The following is a 25085-nucleotide window of genomic DNA, read 5'->3' as shown; positions in this document are numbered from 1 at the left end:
AGGAGCTCTTCAGCTGAAGTATTCATTGGTATAGTGAAGAAATAAATAAAAATGCAAGAATCAATGCATCCCATCCATGAATTACCAAACATATAACAGCAGATTCCTTCAGAGTCATCTGTCCTGGGTTCAAATCTTAATTCTGCCATTCATTAGCTATTGAATCTCAAATGTCTTAACCTCTCTATACCTCATTTTCTTCATCTGAACACAAAATAATAGTATTTTAGATGATAATAAGATCAGTGTAAGGAGTAAATGAGTACGTAAGGACGAAACACAACAGTCTCTGGCTCAGAGTAAGCAACTGATAAATGGCTGTTATTATTACCATTGTCATTGTACATAAAGTGAAGATAATAACGCCTATAACCTCACAGGGCTGCTGTGAGGCTTAAATCAAGGTAATGATACTGCATGGAAAGCATGAATAATATCTAGAACATAATATACCCTCAAAAAATGGGAAGTTATTATCATAGCTCTCTCTCAATTAAAGCACCCCTTAATTAATGATGAATATACCACTAGTTTCCTCCAAAAAAAAAAAAATTACCTTAAAAAATAACTAGTAAGGTATTTTCTTGAATGTAATGATTACTAGGTTTCTTTCAATTAACACTAAGTGTCAGTGGCCTAAGAATCAATTTTTAAGGTATATGGAAGTTTCCAGACTAGGGGTCAAATCAGAGCTACAGCTGCCAGCCTACACCACAACCACAGCAACGCCAGAGCGGGGATACTAGTCCACAACCTCATGGATAGTAGTCGGGTTCATTATTGCTGAGCCACAATGGGAACTCCCCTAAGAGTCAATTTTGAGATTATACAATGAAAATACCAGCTCAATTTTTATAACACAAACACCTTAATGAGAAGTTAAAAATTGACAAAAACCTGTACTGCAAGAAAAAGTTTTTATAATCAGTCTGACTTTTTTAATTTCAATTATAGAAATACTTTAAAGCTTATACACAATTTTTCTTTGATGCTTTAGAAATCTGCATTATATCTAAATCCTTAATTTGAACATGATATATCAGAAAAGTAACCGATCTTTTAAAATCTATTACCAATCGGAGTTCTTGTCGTGGCTCAGTGGTTAGCGAATCCAACTAGGAACCATGAGGTTGCAGGTTCGCTCCCTGGCCTTGCTCAATGGGTTAAGGATCCTGCGTTGCCGTAAGCTGTGGTGTAGGTCACAGACATGGCTTGGATCTGGCGTTGCTGTGGCTCTGGCGTAGGCCGGCGGCTACAGCTCCAATTAGACCCCTAACCTGGGAACTTCCATATGCTGCAGGTGCAGCCCTAGAAGAGACAGAAAGACAAAAAATAAATAAATAAAATAAAATCTATTATCAATTGATATATTTTTTTCTCCTTATAGTTGGTTAAAAAAAATTTTAAGCTTCCAGTTGACCAAATTTTACTGAAGATACCTAAAATGTGTAATGACAATTCAATTACCAAGCATGTCTGCTCATCTCCATGGCCTAAACGTCCTCCAGGACCATGTCCACAGGTATAAACCTGCCCTTTCTGAGACAGAAACACTGAGTGAAATTTACAAAGCACCACCTATAGGAAAAGAAAATAAATTATTAAACTTCTAGGGATAAAATATCATTTGTTTTGTAAAAAAAAAAAAAAAAGAAAGAATGGAATATTACTTAAATATAGAAAACAGTGGAAATGCCTTAAGAGATTTTTTTCAGAACACCATCACCTATAAACAAGGACTAGAGGATAATCAGTGCATCCTTTTTATAACTCTGGTTTTGTAATCTATCTTTAACATTATGACGTGGCTTTAAATAACATTATACTGATTTTCAAGCTTTTCTCTCCTCCCCACTTCTTGTCTTATCTGCTTCCTTCCCAGACCCCTCCTCATCCTCTGAAGAACACTTCCATTGTTACATATTCTCACCAGAAAGCAAGGGTACTGAAATGGCTGGCTGAGTGTATCAGCGGAAAGCAAGAAGAAACACCTTTGAATATGTGTGTAGTTTCATACCTAACCCATAGGCCACACTTTGCTATTCTGTCAGTGAATCAGTATACTCATTTTACCTTATTATTTAAAAATCCTTTTTCCTTATTTTAAAAAATTATTTTCACTTATATTTCTTATGTCATCCATTCATATTTCTAACTCAAGATATTAAAAAAGGATTAAGAAATTAAGAAATCCTAGAATTATTTTCCAGAAAGTCAGGCTTCTTTGGAAAATATGACAATTATAAGCTGAGGAGTTCCCTGATGGCTCAGTAGGTTAAAGATCTGGCATTGTCACTGTTGTGGCTTGAGTCACTGCTGGGGCGTGGGTTAAATCCCTAGCCCAGGAACTTGCATATGCCTTGTGTGCAGTCGAAATAATTTTTAAAAATTAAAAAAAAAGAAAGTGATAGGCTGAACCGCAAGTTCTATTTATATATATCCTTAAACCACTTGGCAAATTCTCTAAATACATGTGCCTACCATAATACAAAAAGTCATTATCTTATTTAGCTGTACCATAAATATCTGAAAAGTCTAAAATTAAAACCCAAAGTTGTATTCGTATTTGTAATACAAAGTTAAAATCTGTAATGGAAAAATTATTTTATGAAATCAGAAATAATACATTTTGTTCAAGTCTATATTCAATATCAGAATGCCATTCTATTAATTTCTGACTTCTATTAAACAATCAATGCCAGAGTTTAAGATCTCCAACTTTAAAATCTCTGATTTTTTTTTTTTTTGGCTGCACTAACAGCATGTGGAAGTTCTGGACCAGGGACCACAGCTGCAAACTGAGCCACTGCAGGGACAATGCTAGATCCTTAACCCACTGAACCACAACGGAGCTCCAAAACCTCTGAATTTTTTAAAGGAAGTACTCATCATGCTTTTCATGTTAATTCTTAGGAGTATATTATGCATAATAATATCTGTCCCATGGCACTTAATTAATTTGGAACCATACTATAGAATCAGCCCCTTTTCAGTGACTAATGGAGCACTCTCGCTATAGAAGAGTTGTTCAGTAAATATTCCCATACACTTGCTTTCTTTTTTCTAACTAAAATTTACACTGCTTTCCTTCCTTTCCAATCCATCCATAGTGCTTTTATTCCAGCCCTTGTTTTGCAGTAAGTAAAATCCTTTATACTGTGAATTTCTCCACAAAGTACTCTCACTTCCTTACCTTAACCGAAATGTACCTTTCTCTTTGGGTATACTGATTCTTCCTTAACCCTACCAATGGAATATGCTCAATTCTCCTATAGCACATGTACCTTGTAATCAGAAGGTACAATCAGCCTATTTTCTAAAGCTAACATTATTCCTCCACTTTTGAGTAAAAATCTCTGCTTTTAAAAAAATCTCAGCTCATGAAATATGACTATATCATGTACTAAGTTAGAAAAGGAAAACAGGTATCTTTCTAAGTGCCCCAACTCTGATCAGTCATCAGTGGCTGCTGATGGATAGACGCTGAGGACCTGTTCAAGTTCAACTTAAAACAGAGAGGAGGAGGAAGAGGGACGGAGGAAGAGAGAGAACACACAAGAAAGCAAGAATAAGCCCTCATTTATTAGCAATGTCCACCAAAGGATATGAACCACGTGAGGTCTTTCTCCAGCAGCCAGCCCTGCTCTAACAGCTTCCCTCATGTTCATTAGAGACTGTGACACCAGGCTTGCAGCTCTTGGCCATCCCAAGTCTTTTCAGTATCCTACATTCCCTTCCAGTCCATGGAGATGGCCGACCAGAATCCTAGCTCGCGTGACACCACTCTTTCTACTTCTCTAGTTACTCCTCATTCCCATTTGGGCTCCTGCTCTTGGCCTCTCAAATTTTAATATTCTGTAGAATTTAACTCTATTTCATTTTTTTAAACTGCTGTGATACATTAAGTGATAACTTTTGGTATAAAAAGCAGTGCCCTAAATATAGTGGCCACATAATTTGCCACCTAAATATTGGGGGGACCAAGAAGGGATGATATTAACAATTATATCAGGGGAAAAAAAAAACACATGATGACCTCAATAGACATGTTCTGAGGTATACTCCTCAAAATTCAGAAACTAAGATCTATGGCTTATAAAATTAAATAAAGAATGTTTAGGAGCTGCAAAAATAGCACTTCAGAAAGTCAGGTTTTAAAATTTTGAGAGAATATCCAGACTATAACTGAAATGAAGCTGAAGAGGAAGAAATGCAGAGGCTAGAGATATAAATTATATACACACACGACACACACACCCAGCCTTATAGAGAAGATGAGTATGTCAAAAGTACCAAAATCCACGGAAGTAGAAGATATTACCCAAAACAACGACATGAGACCAAGACCAACCCTTCACAATTATCAGGTAATATTTTACAACTACTTATATGTAATAACTCAGGTCCACGTACCTCGAACTAGTAACACTAAGTTTCAACAACAAATTCATTTAAGAAACAATTTGAAGAAATTTAATTAAAAGGAAGCAAAAACTAGAAAATCAACAGAAGCTCTATCTTCTTAAAATCTGTATAGTGCCTTCTAATTTCTAAGCACTCCTTATACAAACATCTCACATAGTTATGAGATGTCTAAATATGGTTAGATCTAACAAAATCTAAAACAGAATTAGAGGAGTTCTGATCAGTTTCTTCATTCAAATATGTTATCATATCTTCAACAAAGTTAACAAAATCCAAATGAAAAGATGAGCTATCAAACGCAAAAGTTCTTTTTAATCTCTAAAAGTACTCATATATATACTTCAATATACCTGCTTGATATAAACCCCACTCCTGGAGAAGAGATCCACCAACTCCGGGTGATGTTTGCTATTCTGGCTTCCATGACCCAGGGTGAAATTTGTATTATCTCCCCAAGTGTAGACATCTGTAGGATCTAAAATAAAAATTGGGTTTTATATATACTCTTTTATATTTTAAAACAAGTATCAGTGTAGTTCAATTATATACTCCACTAATCAGTTTACCTCAAACATGACTCTTTACAAAAATTAATTTAACTACCGTATTTAAAAAGATACTACCAACACTCTAAATTTTGAATCTATAAAAATAAATAAATAAATAATGAATCTATTACTATATAATTCTAGGAACAGAAACCAGAAAATCTGAATTAGGCACAGGCCTGTCTCAATGTAAGCATTCTAACATTTGACCCTTGTTTCTTTAGCAGCTGAAGTTTAACTGACAAATGAGTAAAATGCCACCTGCCATATACCTCTAGCTTCCATGAATATGTGAACTGTTAAATATATACACACACATATAAAGGTTCTAAATGAGGCAAACATGATATTAGTTACTATTTCTACAGAAACATTAACTTCTAATAGTTTGCTCTTAATAGATGTAAAACCACATTAGTGATTAGGGTAATACCCATTAAACTGGGATAAAACCTAATCACAGCTAATTATGATACAAATCTTCATTTTATTTTGGAAGGCTTATACGGTTCTATATGACTGTGACTTGCAATATAGTGTCCAAGGTAGAAGTAAAAATGAAGAATGTGTCTTCACTTAGCTTGCTTACTAGTTAAATGCAAATTACAGACTGTTCTCATTTAAATCTCATCTCCTTTTCTGCCGATTTCAATTTCCAAAGCTCACAGGGCAAGAAAAAATGGAGAGATGAGTGCAACTAGAAGACAGTGGGTAAAAGAATCACTTCCTTTTTCCCTCTACATCAAATGCTGATGTTGCTTTCTCCGTGCACATTAATGATTTTTTCTATTGTAGTTACAATTCTAACTGCCTTTCCTTTTTAGGCTGTGTTTTTACACTTATAGACATAAATGTACACTGAAATTGAAAAGTGTAAAATAAATCAAAGTCTTCTAAAAGAAAACTAAAATTATCAACCAACATATACAAGAATAAAAGTCTTTGTAGATATCCACACACAAATCAATTTTCTCACATATTTTAATAACAATAAAATTTCACTAAAATTTTCTAGGCTGGACCTTAACAGAATATATTTGTGGAATTTCCTTACCAGTATTTTTGAATACTACATGAGTTGGTCTATCCTTCATTAAAAGATCCAGAGCTGACAAGCCTTCTTTATCTTGAATATAAAGACTAACACCATGCTAAAAAAAAAGGAAAAAATATAGGTGTGTATACAGAGAGAGATATGTATACATATATATTTATCAGTTACCTACAACCAGTAATTCACTCATATTAAAAACTCAGGCATGGAGTTCCCATCGTGGCTCAGTGGTTAATGAACCCGAGTAGTAACCATGAGGTTGCGGTTCGATCCCTGGCCTCACTCAGTAGGTTAAGGATCCAGCGTTGCCATGAGCTGTGGTGTAGGTCGCAGACCCAGCTCGGATCCCACATTGCTGTGGCTGTGGTGTAGGGCGGCAGCTACAGCTCTAATTCAACCCCTAGTCTGGGAACTTCCATATGCCCCAAGTGGGGCCCTAAAAAGACAAAAGACCAAAAAAAAAAAAAAAAAGACACACAAACACAAAACCTCAAGCGTTTCCCCTGCAGCACAATGGAATCAATGGTATCGCTGTAGTGGCAGGGACTTGGGTTTGATCCCTAGCCTAGCACAGGGGGTTACAGATTCGGCATTGCTTCAACTGTGGACTTAAGTCGCAACTCCAGCTTGAACCGCTCTCTGGCCCAGGAGCTCCATATACCATGGATCAGCCAAAAAAAAGACCAGGTGATCGAGCCCATAAATACATTAAAAAATAAGCATTTAATAACAATTATCACCTATGCTCATACATATTTTTTCTCACACAGAAAAAAACTAAAAGAAATTGAATATCCAATTCTTGGTGCAATAAGGAAAAACCAGAAAACGTGAAGAAATAAAATCAATAACCATTTATAATCAAAATGAACTAGATATTGAAAGTTCCACGGTAAGGCAGGGCTAGTTGCCTTGAAGGCTGTAGCTCTGGCTCTGTGTCTCTGTGTATGCACACACACACTTTTTTTCCTGTATTTAAAGAGCAAAACTCCACGTCCAATTAAGGGCTATAAACACTTCTATGAAATAGCGAACAATATTTATATTAGTATTTACTATGCATAATAGTATTTACTATATATAAATACGATGATCACCTATGCTCCATCTCTTTTTGCCTTGAATTCTATTATCCTTGTTATTGACATTAAGATAATTACATTCTTTCCCACTTGTGTATTAGGTATTTTTATGTTTTTCTACTTAAAATTTTATAGCAGTCTCATAACTTAGTTAAATTGCATCTAAAAAAAAATCTGCGAATGCATGTTTATACATGTTTTAAGGATGAATTCAGGGAGTTTGCTGGTGGCCTAGCAGTTAAGGACTCAGCATTGTCACTTCTGTGGCCTGGGTTACTGCTGTGGCTCAGGTTCCATCCCTAGCCCAGAAACTTTTACATGCCACAGGTGCAACCAAAAAGAAGAATTTAAAGTAATTTGTTGTTTTACATCTCCACAATTCAAATTCAAACATGAAATAGAACATTTTCTGTCCTACTTATTTATCCCTTCACCATTCTTACTGTCTTTTAAAATATAATGGGGGGGAGACAAAGAGCAATGTTCATATTACTGTTACTTCATTCGTTTTTTAAATATAAAACATAGACCTTTTAAAGAATAACTTTTAATATTTTCTGATAGTTTAATAAGGCATTCAACAATTATTTTGATTTCTATTTTAACTGGTTTGAGTCATCAACTGCTTTTCTACACACAGTTTACCTGGGTAGTTATGGGCCAAGGTAAACCATGAAGTTTTTAAACCCTAACATGCTGGAATACTGTTTGGGGTTACCTAAGAAACAAAATCTCCTCTTACCCTATAACAATGGATTTTAATAAACTGAAATCAATTCTAACTTCATTGTGTTCCAGATGGTTAATAATACTTGATTTCACAAGATCATCAATGAACAAAAAATTCTCAAGTCAGTGAGCTAACAAAATTCAGAAGTGATCTAAGACCTTAACAATTTTATGTTGCCTACTACTTTCAAATTAGATACTATTACAAATTAGATACTATTAACAAGCCCATGTGGGAAGAACTGAAACGAGCTTAGCCTTTATAAGAGTAAGAAAGGCAGACTTTAGGGTAGAGCGTTCCAAGCTATGAATCTAATGAATAGGATCCCAGAAGCTTAGATTCCTGGAGAGTTTAACAGTTTTATAAAATTTATATATAGTCCTGAACCATACCAACTGAACCCTAGTAAGACTACATACTAAGTAGCCCTAACTGTAGCCCTAACTGTATAAAGGACTAGGGACTTTTTTTTGCCCAAACAGTTTCTAATATGTTCATCTTTAAAGATAGTAGGACCAGTGTGTAGTTTATTCCATTTAAAAGATCAACTAGGAGTTCCTTTATGGTGCAGCAGATTAAGGATCCAGCATTGTCACTACAGTGGCTCAGGTTGCTGCCGTGGCATGGGTTTAATCCCTGGCCCAGGAACTTCCATACACCATGGGCACAGCCAAAAAAGTAAAGATCAACCCTTTACAAATCCCCAAAATAGTAGGTAAATTCATTAGTTTATTAAACAGCATCTAACTATAACAAAAAACAAACAAGAAAAAAATTCTGTCTTGTTCATTACAATATCCCTAGCACTTGGATCACTGCCATCAGGCACTCAAAAAATTTTTCTTTTTTTCTTTTTTTGTCTTTTCTAGGGCCAAAGCCACAGCATATGGAGATTCCCAGGCTAGGGGTAGAATTGGAGCTGCAGCCGCCAGCCTACACCAGAGCCACAGCAACGCAGGATCCAAGCCATGTCTGTGACCTACACCACAGTTTCACGGCAATGCCAGATCCTTAACCCATTGAGCGAGGCCAGGGATCGAACCTGAAACCTCGTAGTTCCTAGTCGGACTCGTTAAACACTGAGCCGCGATGGGAACTCCTCAAAAAAATTTTCATTCCAAATATTTTACAAATAGTATATCATTTAATCCACACAATCTTATGATTCAGTTCTTCTATTTACCAGTGGGGAAAATTAAAGCAAGTTCTTCCAGATAAGTAATGTAAGTAGACAAACAATATTAAGGAACAATAGTACAGTGTTAACAGCTTTATCAGTACCCTACAAACATAAACATGCATCCTGTCATGGAATCAAGGAGGCAATGAAAAACTGCATAGGAATGCTGTTTCTACTGTGGCTTTTGGTGGACAAGTTTCTGCTGAGGTTTTTTCATCACTGGCAACTGGGAATTGATAGCATGGGTGTCCATTTATTGTACAATTTATTTTGGCACTGAAATTTAAAATTTCATATCTATAAACTATTTATCAAATGTAATTCATTTAAAATGTGTTTTTCTGTATGGCTCTTCCTGCCAATCTATAACACCTTAAGTGTTTCAGCTGTCCCCAGAAGTGGAACTGACATAAACACCCCATCACTGCAGCCCTTCAGATTAAAGAAATGTTAAAAGGCCAAAGGAAAGAAGTTTGTGCTAAACAAATACAGTTACATTACAACAAAATGTGGATACTAAATGGATGAAAGAGGTTTTTGCAGGAATATTTTATCAATAGAATATGTCCATGTCAGAAGTCTACCATTGATCAGAAGGTCTCTGATGATAAGTCAAGCCAAGGGCAAAGGTGGCCCAAGGCATAACCTGGCTTTTCTGAGCTACAGCAGTGATGATGACTGGGGATTTCTAAAGGGAAATGAAACTGAAAAGGAGGAAGTTCCCAACTTCAGACCAGACCCTATTTCAAACTGAAGCCACAAATCCCAAGACCTGAATGGCAATCCTAGGACAGGAGAAAACTCAAGGACACACCCACCCTTGAAAGAATTGGCAGTCATCCAATTTTCCAGCAGAAATTGGTGGGAAAGGGTAAAGGCAGAGCTGATAGATGCTTTAATTCTTACTAACCTAACTTTCCCTATAAAAGAGATTACAAGGGAATTAAACAGATGCCCAAAGGTTTTAGATATAAAAGGAATTAACAGTACTATTAATAAACTTAAGACAAGTTTTTTTTCCCACAGAAACTCCCAGGGGAAAAGGAAATAAGGAAAGTGCTACTATTATTCTCTTTTTACAGATAAAACTGAGGTTTAAGATTTAGTAACTTGTCCAAGATGACTCAGTAAGTAATAGACCTGGATAGTTTAGTTGCAAAAAGGATATTTTGCCATTAATACATGTTGAAAATAATTTTGATCAGTAAATGTTACTACATAAAAACCACTAGGTAAACTTTTTTTTTAAGTCAAAATAGCTACCAAAAATTAAGACATTGAAGATAGTGCTCTAATGCCCTAATTTGACCACAAGTTTCTTGAGGACAGGAACTGCTTTGTTCTCTGGGTCCTCTACAAACATAACAAAATGCCTATACAAAAGAAAATTGTTCATTTTAAAACTGCATGACTTCTGATAGATTTTAATTTGCATTCATTAGCGAAATGACATCAGGGGATACTTCAAAACACTTCGTATTTTTTGGCGAAACAGTAGAACAAACCTAGATTTAATCTACTTGATGGGAAATTTCAAAATAAATTAGGTTGATTCTAATTTTTAATATATAAAAACTATCCTAGGAGTTCCCATCGTGGCTCAGCGGTAACAAATCTGACTAAAATCCATGAGGATGCAGGTTTGATCTCTGGTCTTGCTCAGTGGGTTAAGGATCCGGTATTGCCATGAGCTGTGGTGTAGGTAGCAGATGCAGCTCAGATCTGGCATTGCTGTGGCTGTGGTGTAGGCCAGTGGCTACAGCTCTGATTCGACCCCTAGCCTGGGAACCTCCATATGCTGTGGGACAGGTCCTTAAAAAAAAAAAAAACTATCCTAGTCAAACAAGAAATAAAGGCACTATTCAAAACACAGTCCCCAAGTGATTTCAATAACTGCTGCCCTTTTGAAGTAGATAATAATATAAATAAAAGGAAACCATATCTCTTAAAAATATTAAAAGATACACAGTACTGAGTAAATGACAAAATGTCCAGGCTTTACTTCAAAATAACAGAGAAGGGAGAAAGTCAGTAGAGAGACATATATAACACAAAACTGGCCAACAGTTTATCAATATACTGCAAATTTGGTATATGCTTAAAATTTTACATCACAAAAGGTTTAAATTAGAAAGATATATGAAGAGTTCCCATTGTGGCTCAGCAGAAATGAACTCAACTAGTATCCATTAGGATGCAGGTTCAATCCCTAACCTCACACAGTAGGTAAGTATCCAGCATTGCCATGAGTTGCAATGTAGGTCGCAGACGTGGCTCGGATCCTGTGTTGAGTGGCATAAGCTGGCAGCTGCAGCTCCAATTCAACCCCTAGCCTGGGAACTTCCATATGCCTCAGGTGCAGCCCTCAAATACACACATACATACATTTATAAACAAAAAGATATACGAGGTGTGAATTCTATCTTAAGAAGAGTTACAATAAAAGAGACATCAAACAATTGATAAGAACAAATTCTAATCTCTTTTGGAAATTGGAGCATATGAAAAAGATTAAGAAAACATATACCAGACCAAAGAGTTTTAATTAAATGACACTTACCTTCAAGAGAGACCAAACACAATCAATATGTCCGTAAAAAATGCTTCTATGCAAAGCTGTCCATCCTGACTCCTTATCTTTCACCAGTGGATCCACTCCTTTCTCAATGAGCCAATCTAATACTCCTTTCTTTCCGCAGGAGGAAACAAGGTGGAGGGCGTTTCTGCCAAAGGCATCCTTGATAGTTGCAGCATTGTAACAGTAACTAGAGAGAAAAGCCTTAATCTGGTTTTCACTCCCCTTGGTTACCACAGAAAGGATGTCCAAAGCATGCTTCAGGGATCGACACTTTGATGTGCAGTCCGGGATGGAAGAATTCATCCTAATTGCTTTATACAGTTTACTGCTTCAGAATAGTCAGATAATTTAAAAAAATCCAAAAGCCAGGACAAAGGTGCTATTCAGAGAGATGTATAGAGAATAAATGGCCTGTTTAGTATTATACTTTAAACCCTTGTGGCAACAGTATAAAACTATATAGAATTGTACAATTTATTTGGCACTTCAGTCAGAAAATTATAAATAGCTCTATAAAGTTTATATCAAATACAAGTTATTTAGTTAAAAAAAAAAAGCTTTCCGCAGTTTATAAATTACTCCTGGAGTCAAGCACCAAGGGGGAGTGGGGAGGGGAACTCCCCCTCCACACTGACTGATCCTTTCAAATATCCATAATTGCAAGGGTGACCTAGAAGAGAAGAAAGAAAGAGTAAAAATTCAAAATCTATCTCTTATTCTCCTCAAATACTTTATAATACAAGTACCTCTTTAATTTCCTATAAACTTAATGCCCCAATTTCCTACTTAAAAAACAAACAAACAAAAAAAGAATCTATCAACTTTTCACTGATAGAAGAAATTTTCACATAGTGAGACATGGGGAAGTCACTTCAGCTTATACAAACTTGGCTTGAACTTTATGCTAACTACAGCGGCCTATTTCATGACCTATGAACATACACTGTAGATCTGTTTTAATCATTAAAGAAGAGTGTGGCTCATCATTCAGGTATACAAAGGTTAAGTCCAAACCCACTACAGAAGTCCACCAACAGTGCATACTGAGGGAAATTTAGGATGGGAAAAACAGGATGAAGGCTCCTAAGTAGTTAAAAAGAAGACCAGATTCTTGCACTTCCCATATATAGAATAAGACTAAAATCATTAACTCAAGGTATCAGTTCTTTGTGATTAACAGTAATCATTTACCAACATATATGCTTGACTATATATATTTCCCAGTCAAAATAATTCATACATATACTGTCTCCTCCCCTACCTCTGCAGAATAGTTCCCTCAAAGCTACTGAGAGGCTGGTTCCTGGGCTCTTGTCCTATTTGACTGGAATAAAACCCTCTTCTGTTCTTATTTTTCTTTTTTTTAGGGCCACACCCACGGTATATGGAAATTTCCAGGCTAGGGGTCGAATCGGCGCTGCAGCTGCCGACATACGCCACAGCCACAGCAATGCCAAAGCTGAGCCACAAGTCTGCGACCTACCCCACAGCTTGCAGCAATGCTGGATCCTTAACCCAATGAGCAAGGCCAGGGATTGAACCTGAATACACATGGATTCTAGGAGAGTTCATTATCACTGAGCCACAATGGGAACTCCCTTCCATTCTTATTATAGATTACTGGTTATTTGCATTAATATCACTTTCACAGCTATAATATTCTGTATCTACATCAGTCAATCTCACCTTTTTTCCAGTGTCATGTTGAAGGTTAACCTCTGTGTCTAAAGAGTCCACCTCTTTTCTTCCAAATCATCATTCCTTCTCTTCTGCATTTTTTACACTCAACTAGTTATGCCTCTACAAGCTATAAACATGCTTAAATCTACGATTTTTTTGGACTACCATTCAAAATCTTTACTCCTTAAAACTACATAATCATCATCACCATCACCTCCACCTTCACCACCACAATAACCAAGGCTCTCTTCATTAGTTTTTACTAAGTGCCAAGCTCGGGGCTAACACTGTTCTCTCTGCCTGGAAGGTCCTTCATCACAGGAGATGATAATCAAACAACAGGTATCAAGAGAACTGGTTAACTCGCTAGAAAAAAATAGCTTTAAATACTTACTTTATATCTTACACCAATATAAATTCCAAGATGAACATAAGAAATGACACTATAAAAGCACCAGATGAAAACCAGAGACCCTTTTTTTATATATAATCTTAAAGCACAAAAGGCCTTTCTTGGAGTTCCCGTCGTGGCACAGTGGTTAGTGAATCCGACTAGGAACCATGAGGTTGCGGGTTCGATCCCTGGCCTTGCTCAGTGGGTTAATGATCCGGCGTTGCAATAAGCTGTGGTGTAGGTCTCAGATGTGGCTCGGATCCTGCGTTGCTATGGCTCTGGCGTAGGCTGGCAGCTACAGCTCTGATTAGACCCCTAGCCTAGGAACCTCCATATGCCATGGGAGCGGCCCAAGAAATGGCAAAAAGACCAAAAAAAAAAAAAAAGCCTTTCTAAATACGATCTGAGGAGTTCCTATTGTAGCTCAGCGGTAACAAACCCTACCAGGATCCATGAGGGTGTGGGTTCGATCCCTGGCCCAGTTTAGTGAATCAAGGATCCAGCGCTGCCGTGAGCTGTGGTGAGGGTCACAGACACGGGTCGAATCTGGCGTTGCTATGGCTGTGGCACAGGCCAGCAGCTGCAACTCTAATTCGACCCCTAGCCTAGGAACTTCCATATGCCATGAGGGTGTAGCCCTAAAAAGATAAAAACAAAAAAAAACAAAACAAAACAAAGATCAGAAATCCAAAAGTTATAAAAGATCAATGAATCGGTTTAAAATATACATAAGAAATGTCAAAGACAAAAAAGGAGAAAAATTATTCTTAAAAGAAATGCAAAAACTACAAGACACCATTTTTCATCTATTAGAATGGCAAAGATCAAAAAGATTGATATTACTATGTATTGATGAAGCTGTGGAAAAATAGAAACCCTATTCCATTGTTGGTGAGTGTAAATTAGCACATCCTTTATGGACAGCAATTTAGTAATAAGTACCAAAATGTAAAATGCACATTGCTTCTGACTGAAGCAATTTTACTCCTAGGAATTTATCCTGTAAAAATACATCCATGTGCAAATGACATAAGCACAAATATATTCATTGCATCCATCACTGTACGGAAAAAAAATAAACAATTGAGAGATGATTCCATATGATCATGCAACAGATTATTCATGTATCAAAAAGAATAAAGTAGCTATATATTTCTTACAATGAAATAATCTGGAAAATGTACTATAAAATGTCATATCCATAATGTCTAGATTTTAAAGCTTTTATAGCAGAAATTCTATGTAAATTCTCTTCTCCAAGCTATCAAATTATCCTAAATACTAAGTTCCCCCAAAGAATTTTTTTTGTTTTGTTTTTAAAATACAGCCGGCTCTCCACATTTGCAAGTTCCACACTTATGAATTCAGTCAAGCTCAAGTAAAAATATTAAAAAATTCCAGAAAGTCCCAAAAAGAAAAACTTGAATTTGCCCCATGCTGGCCAACTATTTACAAAACATTCACAATTATAGTTGACCCTTGAACAACACACTGACCCTCTTAACAGCCATCCAGCTTTTCCCTATTCATGGTTCCACATCTGTAGTTTCAACCAAAGGCACATCTTGTAGTACTACAGTACACATTTATTGACAAAAAAACCAAGCATAAGTGGACCCATCACTTAAAACCCAAGTTGTTCAAGGTTCAACCATATTTACAGAGCACTGACACTGTATTAGGTATCATAAGTAATTCAGAAATAATTTAAAGTATGCTGCAGGATGTATGTGGATTATATGCAAATGCTATGTCATTTTATACAAAGGACTCTGAGCATCTGTGGATTTTGTTATCTGCTGGGGTCCTGGAATTAATGCCCTATTGATACCAAGAGACAACTCTATTTACTCAATGACAGAAAAACAGTTATAAGAATAACATTTAGTGGGACATAAGTAAGTTTATATGCACAAGAAAAACTATTCTCATTTCCCCATCTGGAAATGAGCATAGAACTAGATGACTCCTAACCCTTTCTAGCTCCAGCTCTGTTTCTACTAGACTATATGTTTTATAATTTGATAGAATCCTTATAAAAATCAGCTCCACCTTATCTGAACCAAAAATCAGCAAAAAGTATGTGGTAGTTGACATAAAGAAAAAAGTACCAAAGTCGCAAGTAGTTAAAATGTTAAATTGGAAAACATGATATATGGCAAAATAGTCAAAGGTAGTTAATTACATTGCTTCGAGGCTCTAAAATTTTGCCATCTTTGTTTTTTCAGTATCTTCCTAATACCTGAAAGGAATCACTTACATAAATCATTCAAAGCCTACAAAAAGAATTAAGGTACAACAGAAAAGAATTCCCTAATTTGTTACTACACATAATTTAAACACTTAAAATGTAAAAAAAGTATTAAATATAAAAGTAATACCATACTATAATACATGAAGAAAGAAGAATAGAGTACTATGAACATAAATACGGAAGTGACTAAGAGCTAGCAGTTCTTAGAATCCTACATATTTGGATTCAAACACAGCAATGCTGTTACCAATTACGCAACTCTAAAAATTACATAATCTAAATAAGCCCACATTTCTTCATCTGAAAATAGAGACAATGCCACCAAACCTCATGGGATTACTGTAGTGATAAATGAAACTGCTTAGCATGGTGCCTGGCACCAAAATATATTCAACAAACAGCAGCTTTTATTACTATCACTTCTTCAGTAAAAAGTTAACAAATTTTAATCCTGAAGTTCAAGTCTGGGCTTCGGTGTCTCTGATACCTGGTTTCTATGCATTCTACTCCAATGAAATCATTAACATAAGGTTACTATTGACCTCCAAATTGCCAAATACTTTTGGATAATGTTACTTTATAGTCCATTCTCCTAAGAAATCTATAAAAGAATACTAAAAGCATAAGAACCACTGAAGCATTAAAGCAAGGGATCTCTTTCCTTCCACTTCTTCCAAAGGCATTCCCCTTCCTCTAACCTTCAAATGCTGGGCTTCTCTCGGTGTTCTATCTTCAGTCTCCTTTTCCTCTCCATTTCATATTCTCTCTGGATAACTTCAATCTCTTCATATTAACTTTATTTAACCTACATGCTCATAATCCCCCAATCTGTCTCCATGTATACTCTTCATGTATCTCCTAAATTTCTGGCCTATATTTCCAATGCCTAGTGTCAGTCTTATTTATGCTTTCAACAAGTGCTTACTGAAGGCCAAGAAAGCAAATGAAATAATTATTAAGCATGTGGTATTTTACACGGTATGATATTATTCATCACAGAGAGGTTAAGTAAGCAAATAACGCCACCAGTAAAAGAGGAGTTGAAATTCAAACACTGATCTAGTTAACAGTAAAGTCCAAGCTATTTCTACAACATTATGCTGCCTCTTCAGTGTATCAATAGGTCATAAGGTACTGGGAATACAAAAATAAACAGAACTTAAATATTTTAGATAATAAAGCAAAGATTCATGGATAATATTTGAGTAAAAATATAGCTCATTTAACAATCATACTAAGCGAATGAAATATATTATCTATTATACTGTCTCTACCATCAATGGGTCACAGCTTGGTAGAGAATAACTTTTTTTTTGGCCAGGCCCATGTGGAAGTTCCCAGGCCAGCATCTAAATCCGCACTGCAGGATTGGCAACACCAGATCCCCTCCCCGCTGTACCACAGGGGCACTTCCAAGAATGGTTTTTATTTAACCACTAAAAATATATCATTCCACAGGTGTGGCCAAAAATAAACAAATATTTTTAAAAATACATCATGATTATAAACCTATGGTAAAGATATAACAAGTGGCCTACAGGAATGGGGAGCTGACAAGAGGGACAGAGGCAAGATTTCCCAAAGGAGACTTAAGATGAGTACATGTTTGCCTCACAAATTTAGGGTGGGTTGGCATCTGAGGCAGAAAGAACAGTAAATGTAAAAGCACTAAAATCATCTTGGTCCATTCTGAAAATTCCATGTAATTCAGAAGACAGCAATGTGTAAGGCCTAAAATACATATAAGGATGAACTAGATTACACAATTTTATGTGCCTTTCTTTAAGGATAAATAAAGTGAGTGATTCAGAAACATGTTTAGGACCTTGAATTGACAGTACAAGGTGATAACTCCTAGGTTTGGGGTTTGATTACAGATAGGGCAGCAAGGAAGAAGAGTAAGGGTTATAAATACTTTGGAAATCAGAAAAATAAACAAAGGAACAAAGAAATTAAAGGCGAAGATTTCTATTATGTACGTGATGACAGGAAGGGTTGACGAGAAATTGAGTTGAGAAGTACAGATAGTTGCAGGCCACTGTTTAACCTTGAGGAATGGTCCACCACAAAGGTGCCAACCACTAGAGGCTGAGCCCTCGACAAATGCTCACAATCCTATTCATCCATGGCTGAGTTCAGTTATCATCCTAAAAAACAAGACTGCTATTCTCTGACACAGCCAAAGCCAAAATCAACCAATATCTATATTTCATGTGTTAAAAGCCTTGTGACCTCAAGAAGAGGATGTCAGTTAGACCTGGCAACGATGTAGCATATCAAGTTCAGACTCAATGAATTCAGAATGCTGGGCTAGTAACTCAGGTACACAACTAATAAATGACCCTGGGCGCACAATCATAATTGCCTAAGCTTCAATTCTCACATTTGTAAAATGGGAATAACAACTATTTATCTTCTGAGTTGTTCTGAAAAGAAAACAATTCATTCATGAAAGCACCCAAAAAATGTCACATAGGAAAAAGGTACACATATGTGTGTGTCTGTGTGTGTGTGTGTGTGGGCACAAGAAAATAGCATAACTGTATTAGAATCCTTTCTACTTGGAAAGCTTTTTTACCCAAACCTTTACAAGGCTGCCAATCTGCCCATGGCTTAAAACCATCCATCTACCACCTTGTGAGCTTTCACATGGACAAACATGGTGCTTTACATAAAATCTTCCTTCTAGCCTATATTGCCCTATATATATTATTACTCTCAGTTTACAATAAGGAAATTGATGTGAAAGTTTAAGTAGCCTACCCAATATCACAGACAAAAAGTCCTCTAGATTCCACATATTCTACTCTACCCAAATTGCACTCTCAAAATGCAGTTAGGAAATCTTCAATGAGAAGTAGAATAGTGTAACAGAATTAAAAAAAAAAAAATGACTCTTATTTGTAGTCATAAAATTTGAATTCCTGCTACCTAAAACTTAAGTCAAATGGTTTAATCTCTCTAGCCCTCAATTTCTTCATCTGCAAAATGATGATAACACGCCTTGTAAGGAGGTACCTTGCCTCCTTAAGGGAAGGAAGCAGAGAGAATGCCATGCTTACGTTTCTCACAAAAGAAAATATTCAAAATTCAATAAGCAGTTTTTTAAAAAAGAGCTCTCTAAAACCAAAGTATCTTCCCTATAAGCTTGCATCTATATTAAAATAACTGTTACAAAGCTGCAAATTACAATGACTCATAATTGAACAATTTTCAAGATTTTATATCCCTCTGCAAGCCCTGAAAAGAGTTCACATAGTTTTAAAACATCAAGACTTACTACTTCAGGAAATTAATAATTCAGCTTTATCAATATTGTATTTCATTCTAAAGTTTTTTTCAAATACTCTCTGGGAACAAAGGAAACTTCAATATTTTATTAGTGCAAAACTCAGTTTCACAACTAATAACTTCCCTAAATTTTAGGGGGGAAAGAATTATTGTCCTATTCATGACAGTAAACTAACTTTGACATCATTTATAATAATTAACCAAGTAATGGTGAGCTCCTTATGTAATTCGGTCTATAGAAGCGTATCATTCTAAAGCACAGAGAGTTAAAAACGTAACAAGTTCCTTACTCAAAATTTAGCATACTGAAAGATCTGGATATAAGTTTTTCATCTTTTTTTCTTCCTTTTTTTTCTTCCTTTTTAGGGCCAAACCTGCAGCACATGGAAGTTTCTAGGCCAAGGATCGAACCCACAAGGATACTAGTTGGGTTCTTAACCCAGTGAGCCACAACAGGAACTCCTTAGTCTTTTTTTAAAATAATGGACGAGCCATGTATTTAATTCCTTGAAGTAACCTACTTTTAATTCCTTGAAGTAAAATTTGCTTTGCTTTGACTAAAGTTTCTGCAAGTATCTGTACCCTCTATAATTCTTTTTAGAAAACAGCTCTTTCTGCCCTTATCTACCCTATACCAGTTTCTAAAAACCAATAAAAAAAAATCAAGAATTCAAAATTGAAAGAAGAGGAGTTCCCATCGTGGCTCAGTGGTTAACGAATCCGACTAGGAACCATGAAGTTTCGGGTTCGATCCCTGGCCTTGCTCAGTGGGTTAAAGATCTGGTGTTGCTGTGAGCTGTGGTGTAGATTGCAGATGTGGCTTGGATCCCACGTTGCTGTGGCTCTGGCGTAGGCCAGTGGCTACAGCTCCGGTTCGACCTCTAGCCTGGGAACCTCTATATGCCATGGGATCGACCCAAGAAATGGCAAAAAAGACAAAAAGAAAGAAAAAAAAATAGAAGAATTCCCACTGTGGCTCATCAGGCTAAGGACCCGATGTCTCTAAAGATGCAGGTTCAATTCCTGCTTCAAGTCAGTGTTAAGGATCCAGCATTGCCATGGCTGTTGCACAGGATTCAGCTTCAGCTCTGATTCAGCCCTCACCCGGTGAACTTGCATATGCCGCAGATGTGGCTGTGAAAGAAAGAAAGAAAGGAAAGAAAGGAAAGAAAGGAAAGAACGGAAGAAAGAAAGAAAGAGAAACAGTACAAAGATGAAGGAGCTATGGAAGGATGTGAATTTGCACATCATGGGCATATAAACTCTACCACTCATAAGAGTCACATTCTTTCAGTATTTCTGATAAATTTTGATTTTCTACTAAAAATAGAATTGCCATATGATCCAGCAATCCACCTCCGGGGTATATATCCAGACAAAACTATATCTCAAAAAGATACATGTGCCCCAGTGTTCACAAGCAGCACTATTTACAATAGCTAAAATAGGAAAACAACCTAAATGTCCACCAACAGATGAGTGGATTAAAAAGATGTGGTACATATACACAATGGAATACTACCCAACCACAAAAAGAACAAAATAATGCCATTTGCAGCAACAGGGATGGTCCTAGAGATTATCATGCTAAGTAAGTCAGAAAGAGAAAGGCAAACACCTTATTATATTATTTATCTATGGAATCTAAAACATGACACAAATGAACCTATCTACGAAACAGAAGCAAATTTACTGACACAGAAAACAAACTAGTGGTTGCCACAGGGGAAAATAGGTGGGGGAGGAATGGAGTGGGAGTTTGGGGTTAGGAGATGCAAACTACTGCATATAGAATGGATAAACTACAAGGCTCTACTATACAGCACACAGGGAACTATATTCAACATCCTGTAATAAACCATATGGAAAAGAATATCACAACATTGTAAGTCAACTATACTTTAATAAAATTAAAATGTTAACTTCATCGATTTAAGAATTTTTTTTCCAAGAAAAAACTATTTTAAAAAAGAATGTTGTGGAGTTCCCTGGTGGTGCAGCAGATTAGGATCTGGCATTGTTGCTACTGTGGATCGGGTCTGATCTCTGGCCTGTGAACTTCCATATGTCACAGTGGAGGCAAAAGAAAGAAGAAAAAAAAAATGCTGGGAAATCCCTAGTGCTTTCACAGCTGCCGCAGGGTTCAATCCCTGGGCTGGGAACTGAGATCCCATATCAAGGCCCTGCAGCCAAAAACCAAAAAACAAAAAAAAAGCGTGAGAGTGTATGTGTGTATAACTGAATCATTTTGCTGCGCAGCAAAAATTAACACGTTGTAAATCAACTACACTTCAAAAAAACTGTTTTTCAAATTTCAATTTTCAAACACACTCTGCTTCCAGGCATGAGGGGGAAAAAAAAGTGCTACTACATCGGTCTCTGCTTCCTGAAAAATAACCTGTCTGGTCAACAGACTTTAAGTTTTTTTTAACTACGTTGGAGATCAGAAGTCACAGATGTCCTGGGTTACTTATTTCACTGCTGAACTAAAATTTTTTAGAAATAAAGCAACATGATATCAGAAAAGGCCTCCATCGGGGAGTTCCCGCTGAGGCGCAATGAGATCAAGAGCATCCTGGGAGCCCGGGACTCAGGTTGGATCGTTTGCCTGGCGCAGTGGGCTAAAGATCTGGCGTTGCTGCACCTCAGGCTTAGGTCGTGACTGTGGCTCGGATCTGATTCCCGGCCCAGGAATTCCATACGCTGCGGGGCGGCCAAAAAAGAAAAAGGCCTCTCTCCTGTCCACCCCACGCCCCCCCAAAACACACACAGGTCCCTTTTCACAGACAACTGTAGATTCACGCTGAACTTCATCGTTAGTATCCCCACAGCGACTAAAACTTCAGTGACGCCACGAAAGAGATAAGGGACAGGGGCTCCTGGAGGAATGGCTTAAAACTCAAGGCTCGAGGGAAAGTGACACGAGACAACTATCAAAACCCAGCACCTCTACGTCGACGGAGGGCGTGGCAGGCAGGACCGCAACGTAGCACGTCGCCTACACAGACCATTCATTAGCTCGAGGAGGCGGCCTGAAGGCGGCCGCCGGGACCAGGCCACTCGACTGGCCCCGCGCCAATGCGCGGGCAGCCGGGCAGCCTGTGCGTCCCCGCCCCGCGGCCCACTCGCACCCTCAGGGAAGCTAGAATACTGTCCCGACGCCCGACACCACCCTGCTCCGGGGAGGCCACCGCCCCTGCCGGCTCCGCGGGGTGGGACCGTGCCATGCAGTCCCTCACCAGTCGCTAGATGAAAATACGCCAGTGTTCTCCGCGGGGTGGGCACACGGCCGCGCAGGGACTCATCCTCAGTGAAGGCAGCAGAAGAAACCGAAGGGCGCCAGTGGAGGCCCGTTCCCCAGGCCCGGGTCAGTTCCGGAGGCGGCTGCAGCTACAGCCGCGACTACAGGCGCGCGGAAGGGGGGCAAGGAGGGACGGGCCGGCGCGGGCGGAACCCGGGAATAAGACCGGCGCTAATTGGTTGACTGTCGTGTATGCCTCTTGCGGATTGGCTGGAGTCTGTCCAGAATGCTTCGCGTGGCAGTCCTAAGCTCTGGCCTTTCCCTGGCCGCGTGAAGGAACTTGACCCCGCCGGCCTTGGGGCAACAAGCGCTAGCTGGGGGCGGGGCAGGCCTCAGCCGGGGACTCTCGGCCGATCGGGGCGGTGGGGAAGGTGACGGCCCTTTCGGGGGTCAGCCGTCGCCCAAGAGGAAACGTCGCTCCCCCGCAGCAGGAGATTTGGAACTCAGGATAAACCTGGGTTTAGAAACACTTTGGGACACCTGGCTGGATGCCTCGGGCAGCGGAATGCCTTGGCCACGCCGCAGAAGTCAAAGGCGTTGTTGGCATGTTGCACCTACGAGAGTGCCCTCCCGTTGCCCTGACCCTGGGGTCACAGGAAAGCCAAAGGCGTTGTCTTGTAGAGACTCAGCCTCGCCCCTCACCGGCCGCTCCTACACCCGCATTATATTGGGGTCACTCCCTTAATCAGGAGGCGTCACTGCCTCCTTAGATCACTGCTGTGGGACCAGACCAGGGTCATACCACTCACCAGATCACTGCACTCAGTCCTCACCCTAGGCTCTTGCACTATGCTTTTTCCCCTTTAACTCTGCATCCAAGGGCCATTTTAAAAATGGAGTGAAAATAATTAGGGAGGAAAGCAAGTAGCCGATAATCGATACTAGGATAGGGAAAGGGAAACATCCTGCGAAGTAGGCCTGATTCAGTAAATGTTTGTTCAAGGAGGGCTAGTGTGACTCAAAACAAACAACGCTAGGAGTCAAGACACAGCTGTGCAGCTCTGCCACGTGTCGATTATACAAGCCACTTAGTCCCTCTCATCTATAAAACGACAGACTTGAACTAGATGTCTTCTTAAAGGCCCATTCGGCTTTACTTTTTTTGGAGCCTACCTTATGGAATCCCCAAAGCCACGCACCTCCCTAGTGAAGGGAATAGGAAAATAACTAGCTCTCCTGCCGCCCTTCCCAAAACCTTGTTCTGTCTCTTTGCCCCTTCTAGGTGCCTGACTTCCTCCTTTGACATGTAACAAAAACCAGTTTGTAATGTAAAAATCGGCTGGTTTTCAAAATAAGCTATGTATGATGACCTTTATAATCATGGAGAAGCTAGGAATGGCAAGTAAAGCCCATAATGTAAATAAATGCATTGACCTAAATTCAAATCTTTTAAATCTTTTGTTTGTCGCTGGGCAAGTTCTCTCTTTTTTTTTTTTTTTTTGGAGGGGGGAGGGGGCAGTGGGCTGGGGTCAAGCCCACAGCAGGTGGAAGTTCCAAGGCCAGGAAATGAACATCCTTAGAGCAGTGACAACCCTGGATTCTTAGCCTGGGAACTCCTAGTTGGCTTTTTTGAAGCCTCAGTTTCCTCAACTGTAAAATAGAAGCAATAATGCATTTTAGGGTTGTGAAAACATAACTATGTACAGATATATCCCACTTAACAGAGTGTCTAGCACACAATAACACTTCATAAGTGGTAGATCATACTTTTTATAAGTAAGAAGTATTTCCTTAGCAACAGAATTATTCCAAGCATTCATTGATTTTGTGGTAAGCACTAGGGATCCAAAAGTGAACAAAACACAAACTTGATAATCACACATGTAAAAATAGTTTGCAACCCTTACAAAAACTGCAAATAATGCTATGATAAATTTAACTTTGCAAAGAAGTGACACTTGAACTGAGACTGGCAGATTGGGTAGGAGATAACCAGATGAAATAGATTGCAAGCCATATGGGATTACTCTCCATTTCCCTGGAAAATTAAGTGTCTTCAAAGATACTGATAATTTCTAGGACAGAATATTGCAATGATTAGGCAACAGTACAGATGAAATACAATTAAATGAAAACTGCATTGCAGATGTGGTTAGTGAAAGAAGAGATCAAAATCAACCATTTAAAAAAATTTGTTGTGTTTACCCATAGAAGGAAAGATAGAAATATACCAAAAACAATGATTGTCTCTGTGTGGTTATGAGTGATTCTTGATTTCTATCATTTTGAATTGTCATTTTTACTTGTAATAGTTGAGTTACTTGATTAATTTTTAAAAATCAAAGTTTAGGAGTTCCTGTTGTGGCTTAGCAGTAACAAAGCCTGCTAGTATCCATAAGGACATGGGCTCCATCTCTGGCCTCACTCAGTGGGTTAAGGATCCAGCTTTGCTCTGAACTGTGGTATAGGTCACAGACATGGCTCGGACCTGGTGTTGCTGTGGCTGCATTGCAGGCCAGCAGCTGTAGCTCCAATTAGATGCCTAGCCTGGGAACTTCTATTTGCCATGGGTGCAGCCCCCAAAAGACAAAAAATAAAATATTAAAATAAAATAAAATACCAATGTGG

General features: G+C 38.1%; 1 protein-coding gene across 2 annotated transcripts in view; it reads right to left on the bottom strand.

The window, feature by feature from the left end:
- Positions 1 to 22645, bottom strand: part of IBTK (inhibitor of Bruton tyrosine kinase) — a 102284-nt gene extending 79639 nt beyond the window's left edge. The window contains exons 1-5 of one of the 2 annotated variants that reach the window (XM_047763349.1): positions 22456 to 22645; positions 11580 to 12267; positions 6028 to 6124; positions 4776 to 4900; positions 1468 to 1578 (exon numbers count right to left, since the gene is read on the bottom strand). In XM_047763349.1, coding sequence (XP_047619305.1) covers positions 1468 to 1578; positions 4776 to 4900; positions 6028 to 6124; positions 11580 to 11900 — 654 coding nt within the window. In that variant the 5' untranslated portion in view covers positions 11901 to 12267; positions 22456 to 22645. The remainder of the gene's footprint in view (positions 1 to 1467; positions 1579 to 4775; positions 4901 to 6027; positions 6125 to 11579; positions 12268 to 22455) is intronic. The other variant, XM_047763340.1, reaches the window with a different exon arrangement.
- Positions 22646 to 25085: the final 2440 nt, after the last annotated feature.

The sequence above is a fragment of the Phacochoerus africanus genome, chromosome 2 (assembly GCF_016906955.1).
Source record: "Phacochoerus africanus isolate WHEZ1 chromosome 2, ROS_Pafr_v1, whole genome shotgun sequence".
Classification (NCBI taxonomy): Eukaryota; Metazoa; Chordata; class Mammalia; order Artiodactyla; family Suidae; genus Phacochoerus; species Phacochoerus africanus.
The sequence above is the reverse complement of the archived record's forward strand: the minus strand, read 5'-3'. Positions and strand labels throughout refer to the sequence as shown.